Genomic DNA, 26,611 nt, shown 5'->3' with positions numbered 1-26,611 from the left:
ACTTTTTCTTTATATTTTAGACGACATACATGTCTTCGGTGTTTTTTTGGTTTTTTTGGACGAAATAAAACATCATACTATAGTATGACTTTTTGGTGATTTTTTTCAATGAAGATAAAGTATGCTATGGTATGACTTTTTCTTTATATTTTAGACAACATACATGTCTTCGGTGTTTTTTTGTTTTTTTTGGACGAAATAAAACATCATACTATAGTATGACTTCTGTGATTTTTTTTCGACGAAGAAAAAGTCATACTATAATATGACATTTTGGACGACATACTGTGGTATGACTTTTTCTTCATATTTTAGATGAAATATTACAGTATTTTTTTGGACGAAATAAAACATCATACTATAGTATGACTTTTTTGTGATTTTTTTCGACAAAGAAAAAGTCACTATAGTATGACGTTTGGGACGACATACTGTGCTATGACTTTTTCTTCATATTTTAGATGAACTATTACAGTATTTTTGTTGGACGGAAAAAAATGTCATACTATAGTATGACTTTTTGGTGATTTTTTTCAATGAAGATAAAGTATGCTATGGTATGACTTTTTCTTTATATTTTAGACGACATACATGTCTTCGGTGTTTTTTTGTTTTTTTTGGACGAAATAAAACACTATAGTATGACTTTTGTGATTTTTTTTCGACGAAGAAAAAGTCATACTATAATATGACATTTTGGACGACATACTGTGGTATGACTTTTTCTTCATATTTTAGACGACATACATGTCTTAGGTGTTTTTTTGTTTTTTTTGGACGAAATAAAACATACTATAGTCTCAGGTGTTTTTATTTTTTTTTTTTGGACGAAATAAAACATCATACTATAGTATGACTTTTTGGTGATTTTTTTCAATGAAGATAAAGTCATACTGTGGTATGGCGGCACGGTGGTGCAGTGGTTAGCATTGTCGCCTCACAGCAAAAAGGTTCCGGGTTCGAATCCGGTCCTGGGCCTTTCTGTGCGGAGTTTGCATGTTCTCCCTGTGCTTGTGTGGGTTCTCTCCGGGTTCTCCGGCTTCCTCCCATCATCCAAAAACATGCACCTCAGGTCAGGTTACCTGGCGCCACGCTAGTGGCAGCCTGCTGCAGCATCTCCCCCCTGAGAGCCCCCCTGCTGTAGTGAAGAAATTTCCCCTCGGGAATTAATAAAGTGTATAATATCAAAATGACTTTTTCTTCATATTTCAGACGACATACATGTCTTAGGTGTTTTTTTTTTGACGAAATAAAACATACTATAGTATGACTTTTTGGTGATTTTTTTCGACAAAGAAAAAGTCACTATAGTGTGACGTTTGGGACGACATACTGTGCTATGACTTTTTCTTCATATTTTAGATGAACTATTACAGTATTTTTTTGGACGGAAAAAAACGTCATGCTATAGTATGACTTTTTGGTGATTTTTTTCAATGAAGATAAAGTCATACTATGGTATGACTTTTTCTTTATATTTTAGACGACATACATGTCTTCGGTGTTTTTTTTCGGTTTTTTTGGACGAAATAAAACATACTATAGTATGACTTTTGTGATTTTTTTTTCGACGAAGAAAAAGTCATACTATAATATGACATTTTGGACGACATACTGTGGCATGACTTTTCCTTCATATTTTAGATGAACTATTACAGTATTTTTTTTGGACGAAATAAAACATCATACTATAGTATGACTTTTTGGTGATTTTTTTCAATGAAGATAAAGTATGCTATGGTATGACTTTTTGATCATATTTTAGACAACATACTGTAGTCTCAGGTGTTTTTATTTATTTTTTTGGACGAAATAAAACATCATACTATAGTATGACTTTTTGGTGATTTTTTTCAATGAAGATAAAGTCATACTATGGCATGACTTTTTCTTTATATTTTAGACAACATACATGTCTTCGGTGTTTTTTTGTTTTTTTTGGACGAAATAAAACATCATACTATAGTATGACTTCTGTGATTTTTTTTCGACGAAGAAAAAGTCATACTATAATATGACATTTTGGATGACATACTGTGGCATGACTTTTCCTTCATATTTTAGATGAACTATTACAGTATTTTTGTTGGACGGAAAAAAATGTCATACTATAGTATGACTTTTTGGTGATTTTTTTCAATGAAGATAAAGTATGCTATGGTATGACTTTTTTTTAATATTTTAGACGACATACATGTCTTCGGTGTTTTTTTGGTTTTTTTGGACGAAATAAAACACTATAGTATGACTTTTGTGATTTTTTTTTCGACGAAGAAAAAGTCATACTATAATATGACATTTTGGATGACATACTGTGGTATGACTTTTTCTTCATATTTTAGACGACATACATGTCTTAGGTGTGTTTTTGTTTTTTTTGGACGAAATAAAACGTCATACTATAGTATGACTTTTTGGTGATTTTTTTCAATGAAGATAAAGTCATACTATGGTATGTTTTTTTGGTTTTTTTGGACGAAATAAAACATCATACTATAGTATGACTTTTTGGTGATTTTTTTCAATGAAGATAAAGTCATACTATGGCATGACTTTTTGATAATATTTTAGACAACATACTGTAGTCTCAGGTGTTTTTATTTATTTTTTTGGACGAAATAAAACATCATACTATAGTATGACTTTTTGGTGATTTTTTTCAATGAAGATAAAGTCATACTGTGGTATGACTTTTTGATCATATTTTAGACAACATACATCTCAGGTGTTTTTATTTATTTTTTTGGACGAAATAAAACATCATACTATAGTATGACTTTTTGGTGATTTTTTTCAATGAAGATAAAGTCATACTGTGGTATGACTTTTTGATCATATTTTAGACAACATACATCTCAGGTGTTTTTATTTATTTTTTTGGACGAAATAAAACATCATACTATAGTATGACTTTTTGGTGATTTTTTTCAACAAAGAAAAAGTCACTATAGTATGACGTTTGGGACGACATACTGTGCTATGACTTTTTCTTCATATTTTAGATGAACTATTACAGTATTTTTTTGGACGGAAAAAAACGTCATGCTATAGTATGACTTTTTGGTGATTTTTTTCAATGAAGATAAAGTCATACTGTGGTATGTTTTTTTGGTTTTTTTGGACGAAATAAAACATACTATAGTCTCAGGTGTTTTTATTTATTTTTTTTTGGACGAAATAAAACATCATACTATAGTATGACTTTTTGGTGATTTTTTTCAATGAAGATAAAGTCATACTATGGCATGACTTTTTGATCATATTTTAGACAACATACTGTAGTCTCAGGTGTTTTTATTTATTTTTTTGGACGAAATAAAACATCATACTATAGTATGACTTTTTTGTGATTTTTTTCGACGAAAAAAATGTCATACTATAGTATGACTTTTTGGTGATTTTTTTCAATGAAGATAAAGTATGCTATGGTATGACTTTTTCTTTATATTTTAGACGACATACATGTCTTCGGTGTTTTTTTGGTTTTTTTGGACGAAATAAAACACTATAGTATGACTTTTGTGATTTTTTTTTCGACGAAGAAAAAGTCATACTGTGGTATGACTTTTTGATCATATTTTAGACAACATACTGTAGTCTCAGGTGTTTTTATTTATTTTTTTGGACGAAATAAAACATCATACTATAGTATGACTTTTTGGTGATTTTTTTCAATGAAGATAAAGTCATACTATGGCATGACTTTTTCTTTATATTTTAGACAACATACATGTCTTCGGTGTTTTTTTGGTTTTTTTGGACGAAATAAAACATCATACTATAGTATGACTTCTGTGATTTTTTTTCGACGAAGAAAAAGTCATACTATAATATGACATTTTGGACGACATACTGTGGTATGACTTTTTCTTCATATTTTAGATGAAATATTACAGTATTTTTTTGGACGAAATAAAACATCATACTATAGTATGACTTTTTGGTGATTTTTTTCAATGAAGATAAAGTCATACTGTGGTATGACTTTTTGATCATATTTTAGACAACATACATCTCAGGTGTTTTTATTTATTTTTTTGGACGAAATAAAACATCATACTATAGTATGACTTTTTTGTGATTTTTTTCGACAAAGAAAAAGTCACTATAGTGTGACGTTTGGGACGACATACTGTGCTATGACTTTTTCTTCATATTTTAGATGAACTATTACAGTATTTTTTTTGGACGGAAAAAAACGTCATACTATAGTATGACTTTTTGGTGATTTTTTTCAATGAAGATAAAGTCATACTATGGTATGACTTTTTCTTTATATTTTAGACGACATACATGTCTTCGGTGTTTTTTTTCGGTTTTTTTGGACGAAATAAAACATACTATAGTATGACTTTTGTGATTTTTTTTTCGACGAAGAAAAAGTCATACTATAATATGACATTTTGGACGACATACTGTGGCATGACTTTTCCTTCATATTTTAGATGAACTATTACAGTATTTTTTTTGGACGAAATAAAACATCATACTATAGTATGACTTTTTGGTGATTTTTTTCAATGAAGATAAAGTATGCTATGGTATGACTTTTTGATCATATTTTAGACAACATACTGTAGTCTCAGGTGTTTTTATTTATTTTTTTGGACGAAATAAAACATCATACTATAGTATGACTTTTTGGTGATTTTTTTCAATGAAGATAAAGTCATACTATGGCATGACTTTTTCTTTATATTTTAGACAACATACATGTCTTCGGTGTTTTTTTGTTTTTTTTGGACGAAATAAAACATCATACTATAGTATGACTTCTGTGATTTTTTTTCGACGAAGAAAAAGTCATACTATAATATGACATTTTGGATGACATACTGTGGCATGACTTTTCCTTCATATTTTAGATGAACTATTACAGTATTTTTGTTGGACGGAAAAAAATGTCATACTATAGTATGACTTTTTGGTGATTTTTTTCAATGAAGATAAAGTATGCTATGGTATGACTTTTTTTTTATATTTTAGACGACATACATGTCTTCGGTGTTTTTTTGGTTTTTTTGGACGAAATAAAACACTATAGTATGACTTTTTGGTGATTTTTTTCAATGAAGATAAAGTCATACTATGGCATGACTTTTTCTTTATATTTTAGACAACATACATGTCTTCGGTGTTTTTTTGGTTTTTTTGGACGAAATAAAACATCATACTATAGTATGACTTCTGTGATTTTTTTTCGACGAAGAAAAAGTCATACTATAATATGACATTTTGGACGACATACTGTGGTATGACTTTTTCTTCATATTTTAGATGAAATATTACAGTATTTTTTTGGACGAAATAAAACATCATACTATAGTATGACTTTTTGGTGATTTTTTTCAATGAAGATAAAGTCATACTGTGGTATGACTTTTTGATCATATTTTAGACAACATACATCTCAGGTGTTTTTATTTATTTTTTTGGACGAAATAAAACATCATACTATAGTATGACTTTTTTGTGATTTTTTTCGACAAAGAAAAAGTCACTATAGTATGACGTTTGGGACGACATACTGTGCTATGACTTTTTCTTCATATTTTAGATGAACTATTACAGTATTTTTTTTGGACGGAAAAAAACGTCATACTATAGTATGACTTTTTGGTGATTTTTTTCAATGAAGATAAAGTATGCTATGGTATGACTTTTTCTTTATATTTTAGACGACATACATGTCTTCGGTGTTTTTTTTGGTTTTTTGGACGAAATAAAACACTATAGTATGACTTTTGTGATTTTTTTTTCGACGAAGAAAAAGTCATACTATAATATGACATTTTGGATGACATACTGTGCTATGACTTTTTCTTCATATTTTAGACGACATACATGTCTCAGGTGTTTTTTTGTTTTTTTTGGACGAAATAAAACATACTATAGTCTCAGGTGTTTTTATTTATTTGTTTTGGACGAAATAAAACATCAGACTATAGTATGACTTTTTGGTGATTTTTTTCAATGAAGATAAAGTCATACTATAATATGACATTTTGGACGACATACTGTGGTATGACTTTTTCTTCATATTTTAGATGAACTATTACAGTATTGTTTTGGACGAAATAAAACATCATACTATAGTATGACTTTTTGGTGATTTTTTTCAATGAAGATAAAGTCATACTATAGTATGACTTTTTGGTGATTTTTTTCAATGAAGATAAAGTCATACTATAATATGACATTTTGGACGACATAATGTGGTATGACTTTTTCTTCATATTTTAGATGAACTATTACAGTATTTTTTTGGACGAAATAAAACAGACTATAGTGTGACTTTTGTGATTTTTTTTTCGACAAAGAAAAAGTCACTATAGTATGACGTTTGGGACGACATACTGTGCTATGACTTTTTCTTCATATTTTAGACGACATACATGTCTTAGGTGTTTTTTTGTTTTTTTTGGACGAAATAAAACAGACTATAGTGTGACTTTTGTGATTTTTTTTTTCGACGAAGAAAAAGTCATACTATAATATGACATTTTGGATGACATACTGTGGTATGACTTTTTCTTCATATTTTAGATGAACTATTACAGTATTGTTTTGGACGAAATAAAACATCATACTATAGTATGACTTTTTGGTGATTTTTTTCAATGAAGATAAAGTCATACTATAGTATGACTTTTTGGTGATTTTTTTCAATGAAGATAAAGTCATACTATAATATGACATTTTGGACGACATAATGTGGTATGACTTTTTCTTCATATTTTAGATGAACTATTACAGTATTTTTTTGGACGAAATAAAACAGACTATAGTGTGACTTTTGTGATTTTTTTTCCGACAAAGAAAAAGTCACTATAGTATGACGTTTGGGACGACATACTGTGCTATGACTTTTTCTTCATATTTTAGACGACATACATGTCTAAGGTGTTTTTTTGTTTTTTTTTGGACGAAATAAAACAGACTATAGTGTGACTTTTGTGACTTTTTTTTCGACGAAGAAAAAGTCATACTATAATATGACATTTTGGACGACATACTGTGGTATGACTTTTTCTTCATATTTTAGATGAACTATTACAGTATTTTGTTGGACGAAATAAAACATCATACTATAGTATGACTTTTTGGTGATTTTTTTCAATGAATATAAAGTCATACTGTGGTATGACTTTTTGATCATATTTTAGACAACATACTGTAGTCTCAGGTGTTTTTATTTATTTTTTTGGACGAAATAAAACATCATACTATAGTATGACTTTTTGGTGATTTTTTTCAATAAAGATAAAGTCATACTGTGGTATGACTTTTTAATCATATTTTAGACAACATACATCTCAGGTGTTTTTATTTATTTTTTTGGACGAAATAAAACATCATACTATAGTATGACTTTTTGGTGATTTTTTTCGACAAAAAAAAAGTCACTATAGTATGACGTTTGGGACGACATACTGTGCTATGACTTTTTCTTCATATTTTAGATGAACTATTACAGTATTTTTTTGGACGGAAAAAAACGTCATGCTATAGTATGACTTTTTGGTGATTTTTTTCAATGAAGATAAAGTCATACTATAGTATGACTTTTTGGTGATTTTTTTCAATGAAGATAAAGTCATACTATAATATGACATTTTGGACGACATACTGTGGTATGACTTTTTCTTCATATTTTAGATGAACTATTACAGTATTTTTTTGGACGAAATAAAACAGACTATAGTGTGACTTTTGTGATTTTTTTTTCGACAAAGAAAAAGTCACTATAGTATGACGTTTGGGACGACATACTGTGCTATGACTTTTTCTTCATATTTTAGACGACATACATGTCTTAGGTGTTTTTTTGTTTTTTTTTGGACGAAATAAAACAGACTATAGTGTGACTTTTGTGATTTTTTTTTCGACAAAGAAAAAGTCACTATAGTATGACGTTTGGGACGACATACTGTGCTATGACTTTTTCTTCATATTTTAGACGACATACATGTCTTAGGTGTTTTTTTTGTTTTTTTTGGACGAAATAAAACATACTATAGTATGACTTTTGTGATTTTTTTTCGACGAAGAAAAAGTCATACTATAATATGACATTTTGGACGACATACTGTGGTATGACTTTTTCTTCATATTTTAGATGAACTATTACAGTATTTTGTTGGACGAAATAAAACATCATACTATAGTATGACTTTTTGGTGATTTTTTTCAATGAATATAAAGTCATACTGTGGTATGACTTTTTGATCATATTTTAGACAACATACTGTAGTCTCAGGTGTTTTTATTTATTTTTTTGGACGAAATAAAACATCATACTATAGTATGACTTTTTGGTGATTTTTTTCGACAAAGAAAAAGTCACTATAGTATGACGTTTGGGACGACATACTGTGCTATGACTTTTTCTTCATATTTTAGATGAAATACTTTAGTGTTAGGTATTTAAAACAAAATTTGGATGAAGAAAAAGTCATACGTCATATGACGTTTTGGACGACATAGTGTGGTATGACTTTTTCATATTTTAGACGACATACTATAGTCTTGAGTATTTTAGATTCTTTTGGACGAAAAAATACGTCATAGGACGACCTTTTGTTAATTTTTTTTTGGACGAATACATACATTGCTTCCAGTTGGATTCGAACCCATGACCTTCTCACTGCGAGGCAGCAGCACTAACTTGTTTAACAGGAAGCTGTAAGAAACGCTCCTATCTAATTTGCAGTGAGCCGACCTGATTAAAAAAAAAACAACCTCAGAAACAAATGTTTGCACATCAGACCGTGAAGCCCGTACTCACTGAGCAGAATGATGACACAAAGCAAGATGGCCACCAGCGCCCCGGTGCTGAGCCCCGCCCTCGCCGTGAGCGCCTCGGCGTTGCACAGCTTCATGTTGCCCTCGCGGTCACAGGTGCAGACTCTGATGGTCAGCGTGCTGGTGCTGCTCTGCATCGGGAACTCTCCGTCGGAGATGACCACGGGCACGTGGTAGATGCTCTTCTGCAGGCTGTTGTAGCTGTTCCTGCGCGTCAGGATCCAGGCCGTGTTGTCTGACAACAACAGAACATCCACTTACTACGCAGCAATCAATAACGTGCACGAATATTTCAATAAACTCTTCATGTGGCCTCCGCGGATGAGAAACCAAACAAAACTGCAGAACGTCAATGAATCACAACATCCACAGCGCAACGCTTGGTGTGATGAAGATTTACCGGGTTTAAATGCTTTGCGGGAACATTATCGATGTTGATGGGACACCCCGCGGACATCAGCTGGGAGTGTTTTACCTTTGTTATCGCGGACGGAGAAGTTGGCCTTCCCGGCAGCGTCCTGAGCCAGACTGAAGAAGAAGCGGTGTCCTCCGAGAGGCTCGTCAGGATCGGTGGCGCTCACTGTTTGGATCCTCTGGAAGGAGACGCAGACCGGTGAGGACATGGGCGTAACCCCAAAAAAAAGATCTGATCCGGGGTCTGCTAATCACACGCTGAATGCACGTGAACACTAGGTGCGTAATCGTTGAGAATTCGAGATGAAAACCATGACGACGGCTTTGTGTCGGGTGATAACCAACCTGATTAGCCTTCGCGTTCTCACACACAAACGTCTCGTAATTGGTGGCAAATATCGGAGCGTTGTCATTGACATCCAGCACTCTGATGTAGACCGGCACGCGGCTGATCTGTCGCGGGTTGTCTAGGAAACACAAAGGTGGATGCGGTGAGTTTATGCCGATAATTATTCCCAACACAAATGAAGCGAGGTGCACGTGTGCAGCTTTGTTTCCAAGCAAACTAATTATATCGAAATGCAAAGTTTATACGTATAAATAGATGAATGATGATGGCAAGGTCAAATCTGCAAAAGAATGAATCAGATGGTGCGAGTTTCTCTTTTTTTCTGGAGAAATATTTCTTTTGCACTTAATTATTTGACTTTTTGGTAATGGAAGACTTTTAATGTGAAATCTCTCAGCAGGAAGTCTGAAGTTTCACTGACAAAATAAAGTGAAAGCGAGGGCAATTAGTGAACGAGCAAAATGCTTCTGTTTAAAAGAAAAAGAGAAACTCGGAGCGCAAAGCAGTGAATTCAGTCCCATTTCGTGTTTTATTTCTTTTGCAGATGAAATAAATCCTTTGAAAGAGGAATTTATTAAAACAACTGGCGAAGATGGAGGAAGATTAACGTTTGCAGTCACATCAAACTCCCAGCAGCAAGTTGAAACAAAAGCCGATTAGAGAATAAAGACGCTCGCTCAAATATATTGAATTACACTTTTTAAAACTAGTGGAAAAACAGGAATAAATGCCACTTTCGGGGGAACGTATAGTGTTCGGGTGCCGTTCCAAACACCGGCGACTCACCGATACTTCACTTCGGAGATCAGAATCATTTCCAAAAATCCAATTTGGCCGACAGGACGAGAGGAAAATGTGTAAACAGAAATGTCCGCTGCACTCACTGAACTCCGTGGCGATGACGGAGATGTTGTGCCAGGCGTTCTCCTCTCGGTCCAGCTCCCGCAGGATGAACACCGACCCGTTCCCTGCATGGATGTTGAACACCCGGTCCATGTCTGTGCGCCGATCAATGGAGTACCTGCACACACACACACACACACACACACACACACACACACACACACACACACACACACACACACACACACACACACACACACACAGATGTAAACTTGTGCTCTCAGCCTGTGTGAAGAAGTGCGGCGTTCCCTCGGCGGCGGTCCCGGATCCGGTCGCGGGTACTGAGCTCCTCAGGTGTGAACCGGGCCAGAAACCGTCACACTCGCTGCAGAGTCGCGGTTAAATTGACATTCAGTGCGGCTGCAGAGGTTTAATCGGGCAGCGGGTACTCAGCGAGTCTGAATAAGCAAGATGGACACGTTCTGCACTCTGCTATTATTTCCTTTCTTTGCTATTCACACCACACATTAGGAAAAAGATGAATAAAGCATCAGTTCAGGAGGCGGCTTCCCACCAGAAGAAATACCAACTTTGTTGAAGAGAACAAAAAAATAGCTTTTTACCTGCACAAATGAGACAAAGAAAAACTAGTTAATTACATAATGAGGCTGCAGAAATCACCAAAAGAAACAACAACCTTTCTCAATTAGCTGTGCAGGCGAGGGACGAGGGCCGACCGGGAAAGTTCAAAGGCCGCTTCTGTTGCTATGAAACGGATGCTGCACGGGGACTCGCAGGGAACAGCGGGAAGCAATAACCTTCAAGAGGAAGTATTCAGCGTTGTCGCCTGAGTTCCGTAGTTTTTTGTTTCACCATTTGTGATTTCACGGTGAACGTGAGCAGTGCGAGCGGTGTTTCTGAGCGACGTTCCCGTTTCAAAAGGGGGCGGAGCTTCACTGTTCCAAGACCGAAGAAGAAGGCGCGTCAGGTCAGGAGACACCAGGTGGGTTTTTCTTTGCAACCGCAAATTCGTCCCCCGGGGTCAGACTGTCAACACCGAGTTCCACCGGGACCTTCTGAGGCGTCTGAGGGGAAAACATTCGCTGCGAACCACCTGAACTGTGGCGCCATGGCAACCGGGGTTTTCCAATGTGACAACGTCCGGCGGGACGAGGCTGTTTCAGGAATTAAACCTGGACTGTTTTTACTACTGCTAAAATTCTTTGGCTGCTGATCAGGGATTGTAAGTAAATCAAAATCAATTAAAGGGATAGTTTGACCTTTTTGAAATGATCTTTGCTTTGTTGCCATAAATGAAATGGAAAAAGCTTCAGGTCCGCACCAGCAGTCACCAAAATGTGTGGAACTCAGGTGCTAGTGTTGATCAAAAGGAGATAACTTGCTTGCTCGTGCGCAACAGAAACAGTCTGAACTTTCTGAACGGCCCTCGTATAGACTCGGACTCACAGAGGTTAGAGCTGAGTCGTATGTGGGTCCGATTGTTAACGAACGCAGAGCGGACGGAAATCAGGCCGGAAAGTATCGGAAAAACCTCAAACTTTCTGCATTCAGCTCAGTGAGATCGTGTTATCTTATGTGATTTGAGTGAACAGAACCTTCAACATACTATGGTTCACTGTCCTTCAGCGGTGAAGGATTTTTACACACACACACACACACACACACACACACACACACACACACACACACACACACACACACACACACAGAGCCAACAGGTTATCCAGCCGTGTTGTGTGTCTGGACTCCTGTGATGCATCAGTGTGATTAATGGAGTAACTGGCATCGGCGGGGGGGCGTCGAACAGAAAGGAGACCCCCGGAGGGAGACTATGAACCGGGGCTCTCACTGCACCGTCGCACCGCTCTCCTCTTCCTCCGGCCCCCCTCCCCACCTCCTTCGCCCCGCTGCTTCTCACGCATCAACCATTTCGGTGTCTTCATCTAATACCCCTCCCTCCCCCTCCTCCGCTCCCAACACCTCGACAGTAACTCTAACCTCGTTAAATCTGCGTCGGCCGTGAGCTTTACTAATTGCTTTTCTAATATTCCCAATAATTCAGCCGGCCGAGGCCGAACCCTTCGCCTGATTAATGACGGGGAGATAACGGCACCGCCTCGTCCTGACCGGGCGTCCAAAGTGCTGCTCTCAGCAGGCAGGCAGGCAGCCGGCTGGACGGAGAGTGCCGGGCGGAAGGACGTGGAGGGTTACAGAAACGTTAGTGATCAGCGCGACGGGGACACGTTTCCTCCTTCCTTCGCTGCAGAAGCTCCACTTCAGCTCCGGCTGACTCGCGAACGCAGCAGTTTCCCTCCAAGAACGAGAGGCGGTGCTGAGCCGAGCCGCTCCAAAGTTAGACTTCAGGAAAGTTTTTTTGTTAAATCTCAAAAGAGACATATCATCTTTTGGTAATACTTCACTTCGGGGTGAATGAATTCTCAAGGATTCCTGCATGAATTTCAGAAAGTAACATGAGTTCAAAGCCTTAATTAACATTGACTGAGATGAGTCCATCATCAATGATTTATTGATTTATTAAACATGATCATGATGAACTTCTTTGCACAGAGAACATTATGACATCATCATTAATTCAGCATTAGTTCCTCATGAGTTCATCATGTTTGTGATGGTGAACATTTGATCTTTACTGTCCATTGTGGGTAAAACTGCAGGAAGTGCAAATATTGTCCAATTATTATGACGTCTGAGTTATTATGTTTTATATTATTCACAGTAACCTGCAGGGAAATGGACAGACACAAAAACTGGAATATTTTGTGCAAAGAATTCATCATGATCATGTTTAATAAATCATATTTATAACCTTCGCTGTAATTCATGTCGTTCATGATCATGAATGAAAGATTTTGTTCCTGATGATTTCACGAGGTATTAATGCATGAATTCATGATAATTCATTCACCCTTTCTACATAATTTAAATCGTTTTATTTTCAGGCTGTGACTAATGATTGTTTTCCATCAATCTTCCTGTTCTCTTGTTTGGCCTCAAAAAACGGCCTGAAAATTGTAAAAAGAAAAAAAAAAATAATAATAACGTCCTTCAAAGTTTCTAAAAAATCAATTTCTGTTGTCTGTCCGAAATCCAAAGACAAGAAATAAAACCGGTAAAAAAAAAAAAAAGCAGCAGCTACTGAATAAATAAGGAGGAGTCTGTGGAAATCCCTTCAAATATGAACCAGTCATTAAAACAGTTGCTGCTGATTTTCTGCTGTTGACTAATTGTACTCAGCTTCTCCAAACTACACGATGAAACCTCGTCGCCCTCCTTGAACCTTCATTAAGTGGCTCTTCTGGATCAGCAGACAGAATCTGTCGTCCGTCGACGTTCAGACGTTGTATTTTTCGGAGCACTTTGGGGTCTTTTCAGACCGTCTGATCCGAGCGGGCCGACGTGCGCTGCTGCCCGAACTCTGCGTGAAACCTCCACAGTGTGAAGCAAAAAGTTTAACGGGGGAAAATGTTCCCGGTTAACCTTGAATATGGTTCAGGTTTTAAAAGGTGAGCTTCCGTCGGAGCAGCGTGGAATGACACCGACATCCAAGAAGGAGCAGGTCGTTATGATTCTGTCTTCGGCCGCTGCAGAGTTCCCTCTGCATGCATACATACGCACACATTCTCATATATATATATATATATATATATATATATGTATATATATATATATGTATACACTGTATATATAAATATCTATGTACTGTACGTCCTTGCATGCAGATGTGTTTGCTTACTCAAGCAATAGGATGCACCCACGCCTGCACGTGTGTCGCAACGACCTCATAAAGATAACGTCTCTGTGACTTCCTCACGCCAGGCGGCCCCCCCCCCTCCCCCTCCTCCTCCTCCTCCTCCTCCTCCTCCTCCACCCGAGTGCCTTTAAATGCCACAGGCTAGCTACCTCCTTGATGATGGGCGATAAAAGAGAATGATATCATATTTGACACCTGCAATAAAGTGGTGGAACTTCAACCTTGAGAGCCAACTCCCTTAGTGCATCATAAAAATTAAAAAAAAAGAAAAAAGACGGAGTCGAGGCGCTGCCATTACCCCCCCGGGGGCCCCCGTCGATAGAATACCTGCATAATCTGCGTCTCCATGAACGAAGTCGTGAATGAACTTTTGGCTCGTTTCATTGTTTAGGAGCGTTTTGCATGTTGCAGAACGAAGCGTCGGCGTTTCAATGCTGATTATGTTTCACTTATTCAGAAGTTTCAATTCATCTCACGCTAAATTTTATATTTTAAATAATTCATTTAAAAGAAGCTCCTGTGACTGAATGCAGAAATAAGTTAGATAGACCTGATATCTAACTCAAGGATCACTTTGTAGTTTTTTTCCCTCAGCTTTCAGTTTTCTTACTTTGAGGTGAAGCTCCAGAATAATGTAAAAGGTCAACGTTGAGTTTAAAGTAAACATGTGAACATCTACAGCTTTACAGCAGCATTTTATATCGAAGAAGGAAACACGACTGTAATTTCACCCATGCTGCATCAGTTGACCTTTTACATTAAAGTGGTAGAAAACAGCTAAAAAAGAACAATAATGTTAATAGATGTGTGTTTATTTGGTCCATAATTTGAAGTTTGAACCAGTGGTGTGAACGATGATGTGAAATGAACTGAGTTTATTGATTCTGTCTTCAAACGTTCTCAAAGCAAAGATCATCGGGAGCTAAAAATTCCTGTCTCGGATCATAATGTTTGTTTTTAGCCAAAGCAAAGAGCTCTCATATGTCTTGTGGAGATAAAAGCAATTCGTAACATCAAAGTCTTAAAAACTTAGATGACCAAACACTTCGCTACCAATCAGATGCGTTCTTCACCGTTTTAGGTTTTCAGGTGAAGTATTGAAATGACTGCAGGTTCATCTTCCGATGAGAGGAAATTTAAATCTTAATCAGTCTGTACTAATTGAAAACAAAGAATCCAACCTCAGTTATGGATTGATATTGTGATTTAATCTTTTAATATCTTGGTCATTATAGTATCTAAACATTCATGCTATATCTTGTTTTTTTTCACGACAGTCAAGGCTATCCAGATCTTTCATCATTTAATTAGAAAACACCAAGAGATGTTTTATATTAGGCTTCATATCAAGCAATAAAATAATTCAGTCGACGAGCACACACTTCGCAAAGAGGTCCGCCTTCAGTAATCGTAGCACTTTGTTCACGTCCTTCGTTACCTGACGAGACTGTGCTTGTCGTCGGGATCGGACGCGCTGAGCGAGCCGACGACGGTGTTCCTGGCCGCGTCCTCCTTCACCTCCATGATGTAGCTGGCGCGCTCGAACACCGGCGGCTCGTCCACGTCCTCCACCACGATCTTGACGGTGGCCTCGTCCCTGAAGGGGCCCATGGAGTAGAAGCGCGGGTTGATGTGGGCGTTCTCCACCTGCACGCGAAGGCTGTACTGACGCTTCCTCTCGAAGTCCAGAGGCTGAAAAAACGAGAAAAGGAAAAAGCTCCTTAACACATCAAAACTTCCCATCTTTCTTTGTGTTCTGAGATGAAAAAGCAAAGTTCCACTGTGACCTCCTTCTATCAAAGCGTTCGCCCACTATTTTTTTGTTTGTTTTACCTTTAAACGTTCATTTGCATGCAGCAGCATGTTCAGCTGCTCATTTTGGGGAAAACTAATCTGCATTTCGAGCATCCTGCCGCATTTAATTTTAGGTCAGATTGTTGTTGTTTTTTTATTCATTAAACTGACAATCTCCTCCAGAGCATCTAATGAGCGCATGTGAAGGGTCTTAGTGTCTTGTTCAAGGACACTAACAAGACCGCTGACGTACACGCGTGAGGCCGCCGCACACACGCCCGGCTGGGATTTCACTAAGTGCGGCAGGATAATGTGACTGATGTGGCATTTTGGGGGAAAAACAAACATCACGACGTCACGGCCGGGCTAACGCACAAAGACAGAAGACAGTGTGGTTTTTTTTGTCAAGGCTGGAAATCTGATTAGTTAGCGTTTACCGTTTCAACTGTACAGCCCGTCTTCACAGAAAACAATAAACAGGCCGCCTTTTATTTTATTTTTTATTTTTTTACTCAATCAACTTCTTAGATTCTTTCCAGCTTGATTTCCTCGATCCTCGGAGCGCCGCCGCTCCGCCGAAACAATCCATCAAAGTTGTGTTGTGATCTTCGCGCGGTGACATCTGTTCATTTTGCTGTTGTTTTTGTAAGATGAAAAGATCAGCACGACGGATCAGTTTGGAAACGGAGCGACGGGGAAGATGTTGGTGTTCCATTTGACTTCACGTTGAAAGAAAATATGAAAATTAACGTGGAAAAGCAAAAACAAGGATTATTAATAAAGATGATTAGAAAAAGAATATGAACGGGGCTTCCTGTTGAAGGCTGCATTTTCTTTTTTTTAAGGTTTAGGTGAGCATTAACTGAAATTATTAATCAATAATAGATGCTGCATATACATCTGTGGCCTTTAGAAAATCACCACCCAGACTAAAGACTTAAGCGTCATTATTTTGCCTGTAAGTCGTCCTATACTGCGTCTGTGCTTGACCTTTCCCGTCTCTATATTCTACACTTTCATTTCAGCCATTTGTTCAGTTGAAAGGAAACAGCTTAGTTATTTTTTTCATGCACGCTCCCCGAACATTGTGCATCGGCTGCTGTTCCATCCTTTAACGTACGGATGATGGATGATGAATAGGAGCCGGAGTCCTGCGTGTTTCTAATGTTTTCTGTTGTTTCGGTGGGGTTTCTGCTTTTCCTTCACTTAACTTTTCTTCTTCTTTTCTTTTCTTCATAAAAGAAGTTGCAGCCAATGAAGGTATCCCCCTATTGATGGATATAATTGGGGAGCGGTGCATTTTAATGAATGCGCGCCCGGCGCCGAGCAGGAGCAGCTGGATCAGAGCGAGCTCCCCTCGCAGGCTGCCTACTGTACATATGAAAGGATCCCGGGGTCCGTGATCGTTGGAAACAGCCAATGAAAGCTTGAAAAATTCCAGATGGAAGTGGGCTGCTTTCTGAAAGCATGCAGAGGAACATATTATGAGCCATTGATTTTTCTCTGTTTGGTGTTAAGGCATTGGGAGACGGCGCGTCCACGGGAGGAATGTGCCGCTTTTGAAGGACTGGTACAAGCTGAGATGGGACGCACTGCAACTCGACAAGCCCATTTAATTAGTAGGTTCAGAATTAGAGCACTACCCTCCTCTCACACACACACACACGCACACACACACACACACACACACACACACGCACACACACACACACACACACACGCACACGCACACACACACACACACACACACACACACACACACACACACACACACGCGCGCGCACTATGCCACATCTACTACAGCACCACCGCGGCTACAAAAGGCAATTATGTCATCTTCCACTTAATGATGGCATGATGGAGGCGATCGATCGATAGGCTGCAGAGAGGGCGCTTGATAAGGCAACTGCCAGATACTGTTGAATACATCAAACGCACCACAGCCGAATGATGCGATCCATACCGAGCATCAATATTTCTGCTTTGGTCTCGAGCCGAGAGGAAGAATGAATCGCACTCCAAACAAATGTACTGGAAGAGAGGGCAAGTGTAAAGTTGGAATTTAATAACTCTCCTGTCCATCTTCTGGCTGTCAGAGCGAACGGATATAAAAAGTTTCCTTCACTTTTTTTCTTCATCGAGTACATTTCATGCCGTTGTTTATCCTTTTTCTTTTGGTGGAAATGAGAGAGAGAGAGAGAGAGAGAGAGTGTGTGTGTGTGTGTGTGTGTGTGTGTGTGTGTGTGTGTGTGTGTGTGTGTGTGTGTAACATGATTTAATTTTTATCATGCATTATTTTAAATTCTGGTTTTTCATTGATATAGACCTAATAACAAGGTTTTTACATAGAAGACTCGTTTTTAAACTTTGCAGTCTCACCGTTAAATCAAAGCTCATTTTAAGGACTTCTCAACAATAGTCATTTAAAATAATTACAATCAGTAATTACCTCTCTATAAATCAGTTTATATTGTTAGAGCAGTGTTAAACCTTCCAACAAACTGCATTCAGCATTTAAAGCTGCAATGCGGGACTTTTAACACATGAATGAGTCTGCCAGATAATTCTCTTTATATTTCTTAGAATACAGAGTTTTTCAAATCTGGTGTCTGGTGAGACGTTCCCCGCCCCCACCAGCCTGTGATGTAAGCGTGTCGACAGCGGTTTTTGTAATAATTACCCTCCCTGGCAGCAGGGGGCGACACAGGGAAACGCAGGGATTAGCTCTCACCGTGCTCTTCATATGTGAACAATATGACCAACATGGGGACAGAACAAGACGGGGACTTTTCCTGAGAAGGAAAAAGTAGCCATGAGCCAGAAAAGTACTTCATAAAGTACTTCATAAAGTACTTCATCTTAACTTTATCTGCTCTGTAAATTCACACCAGGAGCCGCTGGTGTCTCCGAATAAATCAGGACTAATATCTGAAATTAGTTCCATATCTTTGTTTGCCTTTTTTAGTAAAACATTTACACAGCGTCACTGTAATGTTGGCGGAGCTGCAGCTGAACTCGGCCGTCTTTTGTACACAAGATGCGTTCAGGCTCAGTACGGCATACAGGACAAATGAAAATGCAGGTTGTTATGCAGCCTGTGGAGCTGCACTGATTGAAATGGAAACTTATTTGTTGTCATAAGTCACATGACCTTTTATTGTACATAAAAAAATGTACTTTAAATGGTTGAGTTTCTTTGTTTTTCAATCGATGTTTTGTGTGTCCTGTTTTCTTCCTGGTTTGTGTCTGCAGGACTTCCTCTGGGGGAGCCTGAGGCCCGTGCAGGCCTCCACCAATCAGACCTGACAGGCAAAACCCAGGGCAAAATAAAAAAAACTGTCACAACTGTAATATAATGACCATAACAAAAAAAATGTTTTATCAAGTTTTGCATCAATATTTCTACAGCAGAAGTAAAATTTTGACAAGACCCAGAGATAAAACTACATCCATGGTCATGTGACCAACCATTAACCCCCCCCCCCCCCCCCCCCCCCCCCACAGAGGACCAGCGGACTGACCTTCCTCAGCACGATGATGCCGTCCTGAGTGCTCCTGTTGGTGGTGATGTCGAACATCCCGGGGCCGTCGCTCCCAATGATCCTGTAGTCCATCTCGGCGTTCTGCCCGATGTCGGCGTCCATGGCCCGGATCGCTCCCAGCGCCGAGCCCAGCTGCAACGACTCGGGCACTCTGAACTCGTACAGAGCTGCACACAGACCAAGTGTCAACACCAGTATTTTACTGTTTGTGTTGTTACAAACAGAGAAAATGGAAGAGATGAGGAGTGCGAGCGAGTGCGGGGGTTACGACAACACGGGTCACGTCCTTGATGTTTTCTTTTTCTCATTTTTTTTTTTATTTTCTTTTCCCCAACACGCAAAAACATTCAATTCATTTCAGACATTACGCTTAATCGAGGAGCGGTTAGACGCCCCCTAAAACACAAGCTCAGATCAATTCATAAAAAAAACCACAAGAGGGTACACCGGCTAAAAGAGAAACAACCTCCTCCTCCTCCTCCTCCTCCTCCTCCTCCCCCCCCCCCCCCCTCCACACACCCCTGTCAGCCACAGAGCATCACAAATGACTGCTGTTTCTATGACCTTGTTAGTGAAAGAAGAAATAAGAGTACGTGGGTGAGGCAAGAGAGCAAAGAATAGAAGAGAGCAGGTCAGGCAGAGAGTGAGTCAGAGAGCTGCACTGGAGCACTGGAGTGTGTGTGTGTGTGTGTGTGTGTGTGTGTGTGTGTGTGTGTGTGTGTGTGTGTGTGTGTGTGTGTGTGTGTGTGTGTGTGTGTGAAAAGGGACTGTGAGATTTAGTGCTGCAACATTCGCAGATCAGCTGCGTGGAGCCGACATCTCATATGCGGTAAAACATATTTCATTTTCCAAAACAGACGTTTGGCCTTTCACATTAAGTTGCTACCGGCGGTATCGACTCTTCGCTCCAAGTTTAGCGCGGAACATAAATTCTGGGGCCAATTTGTGCAACATAAATTAATGGCAGCTTCTTCGTCTTTTTTTATTTATTTATTTATTTATTTTTTGAATTTTTTTATATCTCCTTCTTGTTTTGTGAGATGATTTCTGGGTTCGAGGCGGATGAATTGATGGCCGTCTGTCGACCAACCAACCCCCCAACCCCCCCGCCCCCTCACCCCTCCCCTCCTCTCCCCCCGCCTGCATCTCGTATGCTTAAATAAATAGCCGGACCTGCAGGAGGGGAGCCGGGGTGTGATGTACACACAGCCTGCGGAGACAAACAGCACTGACACACTAATAAAACATGCTGACAGTGTTTTGGCAACGCCTGAGTCGGCAGGTCTCCGTGACGCTGACACTTGCCACACACACACACACACACACACACACACACACACACACTCAGAGAGAGAGAGAGAGAGAGAGAGAGAGAGAGAGAGAGAGAGAGAGAGAGAGAGAGAGCGAGCGAGCTAGCGACGCAGCATAGGAAGGTTTCCCTGGGCTAACAGGTATTTAGCATTGGGTGGAAAAGAAGAGGCATCACTCCGGCAGACAACAATGATATCGCTTCCTGACACTCTACCTCCTCTGGGTGTCCCATTACAATATCTCTTCCTCTTCCAACCCCCCCCCCCGCCCCTCCACCCACCCCTCTGGCCTCTATCACAGCCTGTCTTTTTGTGTCGTCCGCCTCACTCTTCCTCTTTCTTCTTCTATCTTCTTCCCCTTCTGTCACCTCCTCGATCCCCGTCGCATCCATCCACCCCCCCCCCCCACACACACACCTCCCTCCCTCCCTCCTCTCACTGTTCATTCATTGGTGGAAGGGGCTGAGATGATGACAGTGTCTGCCACTCCCTTTCCCCAGACACACACACACACAAACACAAACACACAAACACACACACACACACACACACACACACACACACACACACACACACACACACACACACACACTGGGAGTGACAAATATGAAGGGGTGGGGGGTTCTGCAGCCCGTGTGATTTGCCTTTTGCATCAGCTGTCGTACAGTGTGGTGTTTGCCGCTACTGAGGGGGAGGGAGGGGAGGGAGGGGGGACACACGACGACACCGGTAATCTGTCAATCCGATCTGGTTGCCTTTCGCACGAGAGGAAACGAGAGTGGGAGGGAGGGAGGGAGGGAGAAGAAAGGGAGAGTACATGTGAGACTGAAAAAGAGTAGGTAGAGTTACAAAAAAAAAGGAAAGATTGATGACTGATGAGTGAGAGTGTTACAGAATAATTAAATATATATGTGTGTATATATATATACATATATATATACACACACCTTTATGCCTTTATATATATATATATATATATATATATATATATAAAGGCACCAAGGACAGTTGGAGCTCCGAATCGAGAACGTTGGTTTTATGGAGTAAAAGGCAGCATAAGAAAGACTTAATAGACAAAGAGAGAGGAAGAGCAGGAGAGATAAAACCCAGTGAATGTACTCTCTTCATTTAATAGGGATTACAGGGCTGATCTGATGCACTTTGCAGGACCCTTCGCTCCGTCATATGGCTCTATATTTAATTACTCTGCTGCCTTTAAGAGGCCCGTCGCAGTCGCACAAAAACACAGAGCTCCCTGCAATAATCCAAATTCATTTTGAAACTGACACCAGATGGGGGCTGCCTGCTCTGGCACCGGTCACACTGACAAGTGCTTTTCATGAGCTCAGGATTGGTCACCGTGGGCGCGTGTGTGTGCGTGTGCGTGTGTGTGCGTGTGTGCGTGTGCGTGTGCGTGTGCGCGTGTGCGTGTGCCTCCAGAAGGGCTGCGTGTACTCACTCTTGGTGAAGCGCGGCGGGTTGTCGTTCACGTCGGACAGCGTGATGCTGACCGTCGTGGTTCCCGAGAGCCCGCCCATCTGTCCGGCCATGTCTTTGGCCTGGATCACGACCTGGTAGTTTTCTTTGACCTCTCGGTCCATGCCGGGCAGAGCCGTCTTAATCAGGCCTGGGGGGATGGGAGAGGGAGGGGGGGCAGAACAAAAACAACAGCACAGATTTACAAAGAGAACACAGAACACGCTGCATTCGATCAGGCTTGTGCAGATTCTCTGATTCCAGTTGGATTACCTGTTATTTTATTGCATTAAAAATCAATCAAGCTTTTATTTTGAAAACTATGAAAAAACAAACAACAACACAAGTTTAACCGCTCGCTGTTGCATCATCAGCTGCTTGTTTGTGTGAGGTGTGTGCTCTGCACCGGACGACCCCGCGACCTCGTTCCTTCTTTTTAATAATAGGAGCAATTTTCAACAGAAACATTTTACAATTTCGAAACTGACATCCTTTACTCACACAGTATATTCGATATTTCATGATATAACTGAGTTGTGAAAGTAATTTCCTGTATTCTACACAATACTGAGTATTAAAAGGGCATTTTTCCATATACTGGCAATATATGGACAAAAAAACCAACTGTATACAGTAAATACAATGTGCAAGGAGCTATAATGAGGTCATTAAACCAGGACACGAAATAATTAATGAATTTAGTGATTAATCCACAAATATGATCTAATCCAGAACTATTTTGATGATTAATTCATTCATTTTACGACCAAAACGTCCTGAAATCGAATCGAAGCGACTCAACCGATTGAGCTTGACAGAATATTTGGGGCTTTTTGAGGCTGTCGGTGATTAAAAAACAAAAAATTAAACTTTTCCGTACAACCTTCATAAAATCAACACGACACACCACATAAAGCTAACGACCTGCTCGCGTCTGGAGAAATCACCTGAAACATTTATCCACCGAGCGCTTCAGCGTCAGCTGTATCGAATTAATGATATTTCAGTTTTTTATTTTTTTGGATTCATGCATCTGCAGGTCGGATAATTAAACCACTAAGAACGTTTTATTACTGAAAGGTCAGGGCTCTTGCTCTGTATGCGCGGCAGCACTGAGCTCAGCGGCCACCCACGAGCACATTTTTGGTGTTCGTGTTGTCGTGATTTAACTGGTTAGTGAACCAAAGGGCCGATCCACCCCCAAAAAAACCCCCAAAAACCCGGCGGCGTGTTCATTTAATTATCTAAACATTTGGCCTCCAAATGCGTTCGGCGTCATTTATCTCCTCTTTGGAATTAAGACGGTTAATGTTCAGCCTTTCGAGTTCTCCGCTCCGACACGTCACAGCTCCGGTTCTGGAGTCGGGACAAGCGAGCGAGCGGAGCCCGGTAATTGGCAGTGCTAGTCGAAAAAAGGTGCGCACGCCGTCTCCCATCACAGTCGCTCTTAAATCCCCGTCTGCTATTACACGTTTGAATTAGAGGCGTCATAAAAGAGAAGCGGGTGGAGGCGTGGAGGAGAGAGATGATGCACAGACAGACGGCGGAAGAAAGATGAAAAAAACAAATTTCACCCTAAATAAACTGCTTTGACAAACTTCAGCACTTTCGGGCTGAATAGATGATTCATTGCACATCAAACAATGAGGGAGAGGCTGACGTGGCGCATCAGATCACGCTGGCCTACGCTGTTCAAAAAAGGCCTCTCCAACTTGCTCTTTTCTTCCTCCCATACATAACATGGGAGAAAATGAAACGCAGGCACAACAATGAAACTTCCTCCTTTTCTTTTTATCCCCCCTCCTCCTCCTCCTAACAACGTGCAATTCGTCTCGCGGGCCGTTAAGAGGACCGCGGTCGTTTAGGCGACGTTGCAAAGCAGAAGAAGCGAGAAGGTGCAGCGACGGCTCGCCCTGGATCTCCGTCTACCTTTGTTATTGCTTAATGATTACGGTACACACACAAGAGGAGGAGAGGAGGAAACAAATCCTGCTTATAATGCGATGTCCAGGCATGTCTTTTGTGTAAGAGACGTCAGCTTACATACCACATGTGGGATAAACCATATTACTGTTAATCCCTCCGCTAATCTGCAAATGGCTTTTTTTTTTTTTTGTCGACTCCCTTTTGTTTAAGCTATAAAAAAATAAAAAAATAAAAAAAAAAACGAGCGGGATGTTTTCCAAAGCGCACATTAATGATTAAAAGTAACAAGCGACTAGATTTTTGGGGGGGATTGGTGATTCGCCACTACGAATGCTACGAATCCCTCCTGCCCGTCCGCCAGTCAAGCCTGCGAGAGGATGCTGGTGTTTTTCCTCTTTGGTTAAAAGGAGTAGTTTGGTTGTGATTACCTGCCTGGTAAAATTTCTGTCTTGCTTGGGATGCGTTATGTTTCCTGTAATGGCCACCTCCAGCAGGAGTGTGTCAACTTGTTGTGTTTGGGCTTTGGGGTTACACGTGTAGGTGGAAAGCAGTGATGGCATTGTTAGAGCAGGAGGATGAGAGCTTTGCCACTCGAGAAAGAGCACATTAGTTAAGCAGCGAGGAGAAATTAAAATATTTGGCTTTTTCAATGACAGATTTCCTGGTGTAAAAGTGCTGCGTTCTGATTTCAAAACGTTCGTCTCGTTCTCATGATCCCATTTGATGTTTTAGATCAGGGCGCTCCAACCTGTTTAGTTTTTTCCTCTGGGAACTACTCTGACAAGCGTCCGAGAGCTACTAATGTTCAGTAACACTTATTCACATAGCTGAGCTCCACCCAAACAGTTACACAGATGTGCTTTAAATGCTCACTGCAGTGCACGCAACTCTGGAACGTGTCAAACAAAGTGTTCCAATATCAGATTTAACTCATGAAAGACGCCACTGACCGGTCTCGGGGTCCACGGAGAAGTAGGGCTGGCCCTCCAGGATGCTGTACACCACCCTGGCGCTGTTCCCGTACGTACCGTCGTCTGCGTCCGTGGCCGTCACCTGAATTACCGAAGTGCCTGTGGGAGGAAGATTCATGACAATGATTTAGATCAACTCTTCAATTCTGCTTGAAAATTGCCTGCTGGATAATTGTCTCAGCTGATGCACCTTCTGATGAGGTGTCGGATCCTCTTCTAATCATTCCCACGCAGAATGTGACGGATCATCTCTGTCCCTTTGCGTTACCCAAACCGATCTTTCGTCCTCGGCCACTTATACTCTCATACGTGATTGATTTCTGCAGCTAATCGATAAGTCCTAATGTATTTTTCTAAGTATATCTCCCTAAGCATGCCAGCGGCACCGATACAGGCTCTTTCCAAACCCCAAGAAGCCTATTAGCGTATCCACAGATCTGCAGTGTCCAAGAAGCCAAATATCTGATCGCAGCCGAACGACTGTGATCCATTTTCTCTTCCAGAGAGGCTGAAGCCCTATTTCAGTAGAACAAAGGGAAACGGTTAGCCAAGTGCTACCTCCCAAATGGTGCCTTGCGGGGCCAAGTGTTGCCTCATTACATGCAGAAGAAAATTAATTGAGTAGAAATATTTAATGGCAAAGTGGTATAAATATAGAATTGTGCAATACAATGGGATAACGACCTCATGAAACTTCTCTAATTTGATGTCAGTCGAGTTTTGTGCGGGCTTGAGAGGAGAGTTTCCCCTCCTTTGAAATCGATGACATTCGTAGGGATGAAGGAGGAATAAAAAAGAAAAAGAAAAAACTCGGGAGGGACCGAGAAGCAGACAGAGAAAGAGCACGGCTGTCTGATTTGGTGTAAGTGACAGTTCGGGAGGATTCTTGAGCAAGTTCACCGAACCTTGATCGCTAATACCTTTAACTAGGGAATTAGACTCAAAGAGGCTTTTCTGACATGGCGGCTTTTAGAAAATATCACTGATCCACATCAGCCATCTCATCGCTGACTTTAAGCTTTTGAGAAGAAGAATTTTCTGACAAACACTTCAGGAATAATCGGTTTCTTTTTTCTTTTTTTTTTGCAGATGGAGTAAATTACCCCGACTGTAATCATTCAGTTGTCAAAGAAGCGGCGCGTCAAAGTCGTCCCGAGGAGTCCGAGCGGAGCATGTCAGAGCTCTGAGACTGTAATAAAACCTAACTTGTATGTCACATTTTAAAGGGGCAGTGTCTCACAACGCAGTCACTCGTGAACACATGCTCTGCCAAGCGGTGACATCACACCTCGGTTGTTGCCATGGGCACCCGTGCTGCCCTTAGATAAGTGCTGGCCTCTCTCTTGGGGCCGCTGAACCAAGTGACAACTCTGTCACATGTCTGGGCT

At 40.1% G+C, this 26,611-nt stretch overlaps 1 protein-coding gene across 3 annotated transcripts in view; it reads right to left on the bottom strand.

Annotated features, from left to right (window-relative positions):
• The window catches only part of LOC138204228 (cadherin-10-like), an 81,965-nt gene that overhangs the window by 22,053 nt on the left and 33,301 nt on the right, over positions 1–26,611 (bottom strand). For all 3 annotated transcript variants that reach the window (XM_069159346.1, XM_069159347.1, XM_069159348.1), the window contains exons 4-11: positions 25,203–25,322; positions 22,310–22,477; positions 19,520–19,707; positions 15,643–15,896; positions 10,453–10,589; positions 9,565–9,686; positions 9,281–9,398; positions 8,789–9,040 (exon numbers count right to left, since the gene is read on the bottom strand). In XM_069159346.1, coding sequence (XP_069015447.1) covers positions 8,789–9,040; positions 9,281–9,398; positions 9,565–9,686; positions 10,453–10,589; positions 15,643–15,896; positions 19,520–19,707; positions 22,310–22,477; positions 25,203–25,322 — 1,359 coding nt within the window. The remainder of the gene's footprint in view (positions 1–8,788; positions 9,041–9,280; positions 9,399–9,564; positions 9,687–10,452; positions 10,590–15,642; positions 15,897–19,519; positions 19,708–22,309; positions 22,478–25,202; positions 25,323–26,611) is intronic.

The sequence above is a fragment of the Embiotoca jacksoni genome, unplaced genomic scaffold, assembly GCF_022577435.1.
Source record: "Embiotoca jacksoni isolate LCO1_2020_lvr unplaced genomic scaffold, fEmbJac1.0.p SCAF_25, whole genome shotgun sequence".
Classification (NCBI taxonomy): Eukaryota; Metazoa; Chordata; class Actinopteri; family Embiotocidae; genus Embiotoca; species Embiotoca jacksoni.
Note: the sequence above shows the minus strand (reverse complement) of the source record. Positions and strands in the feature narration are given on the sequence as shown.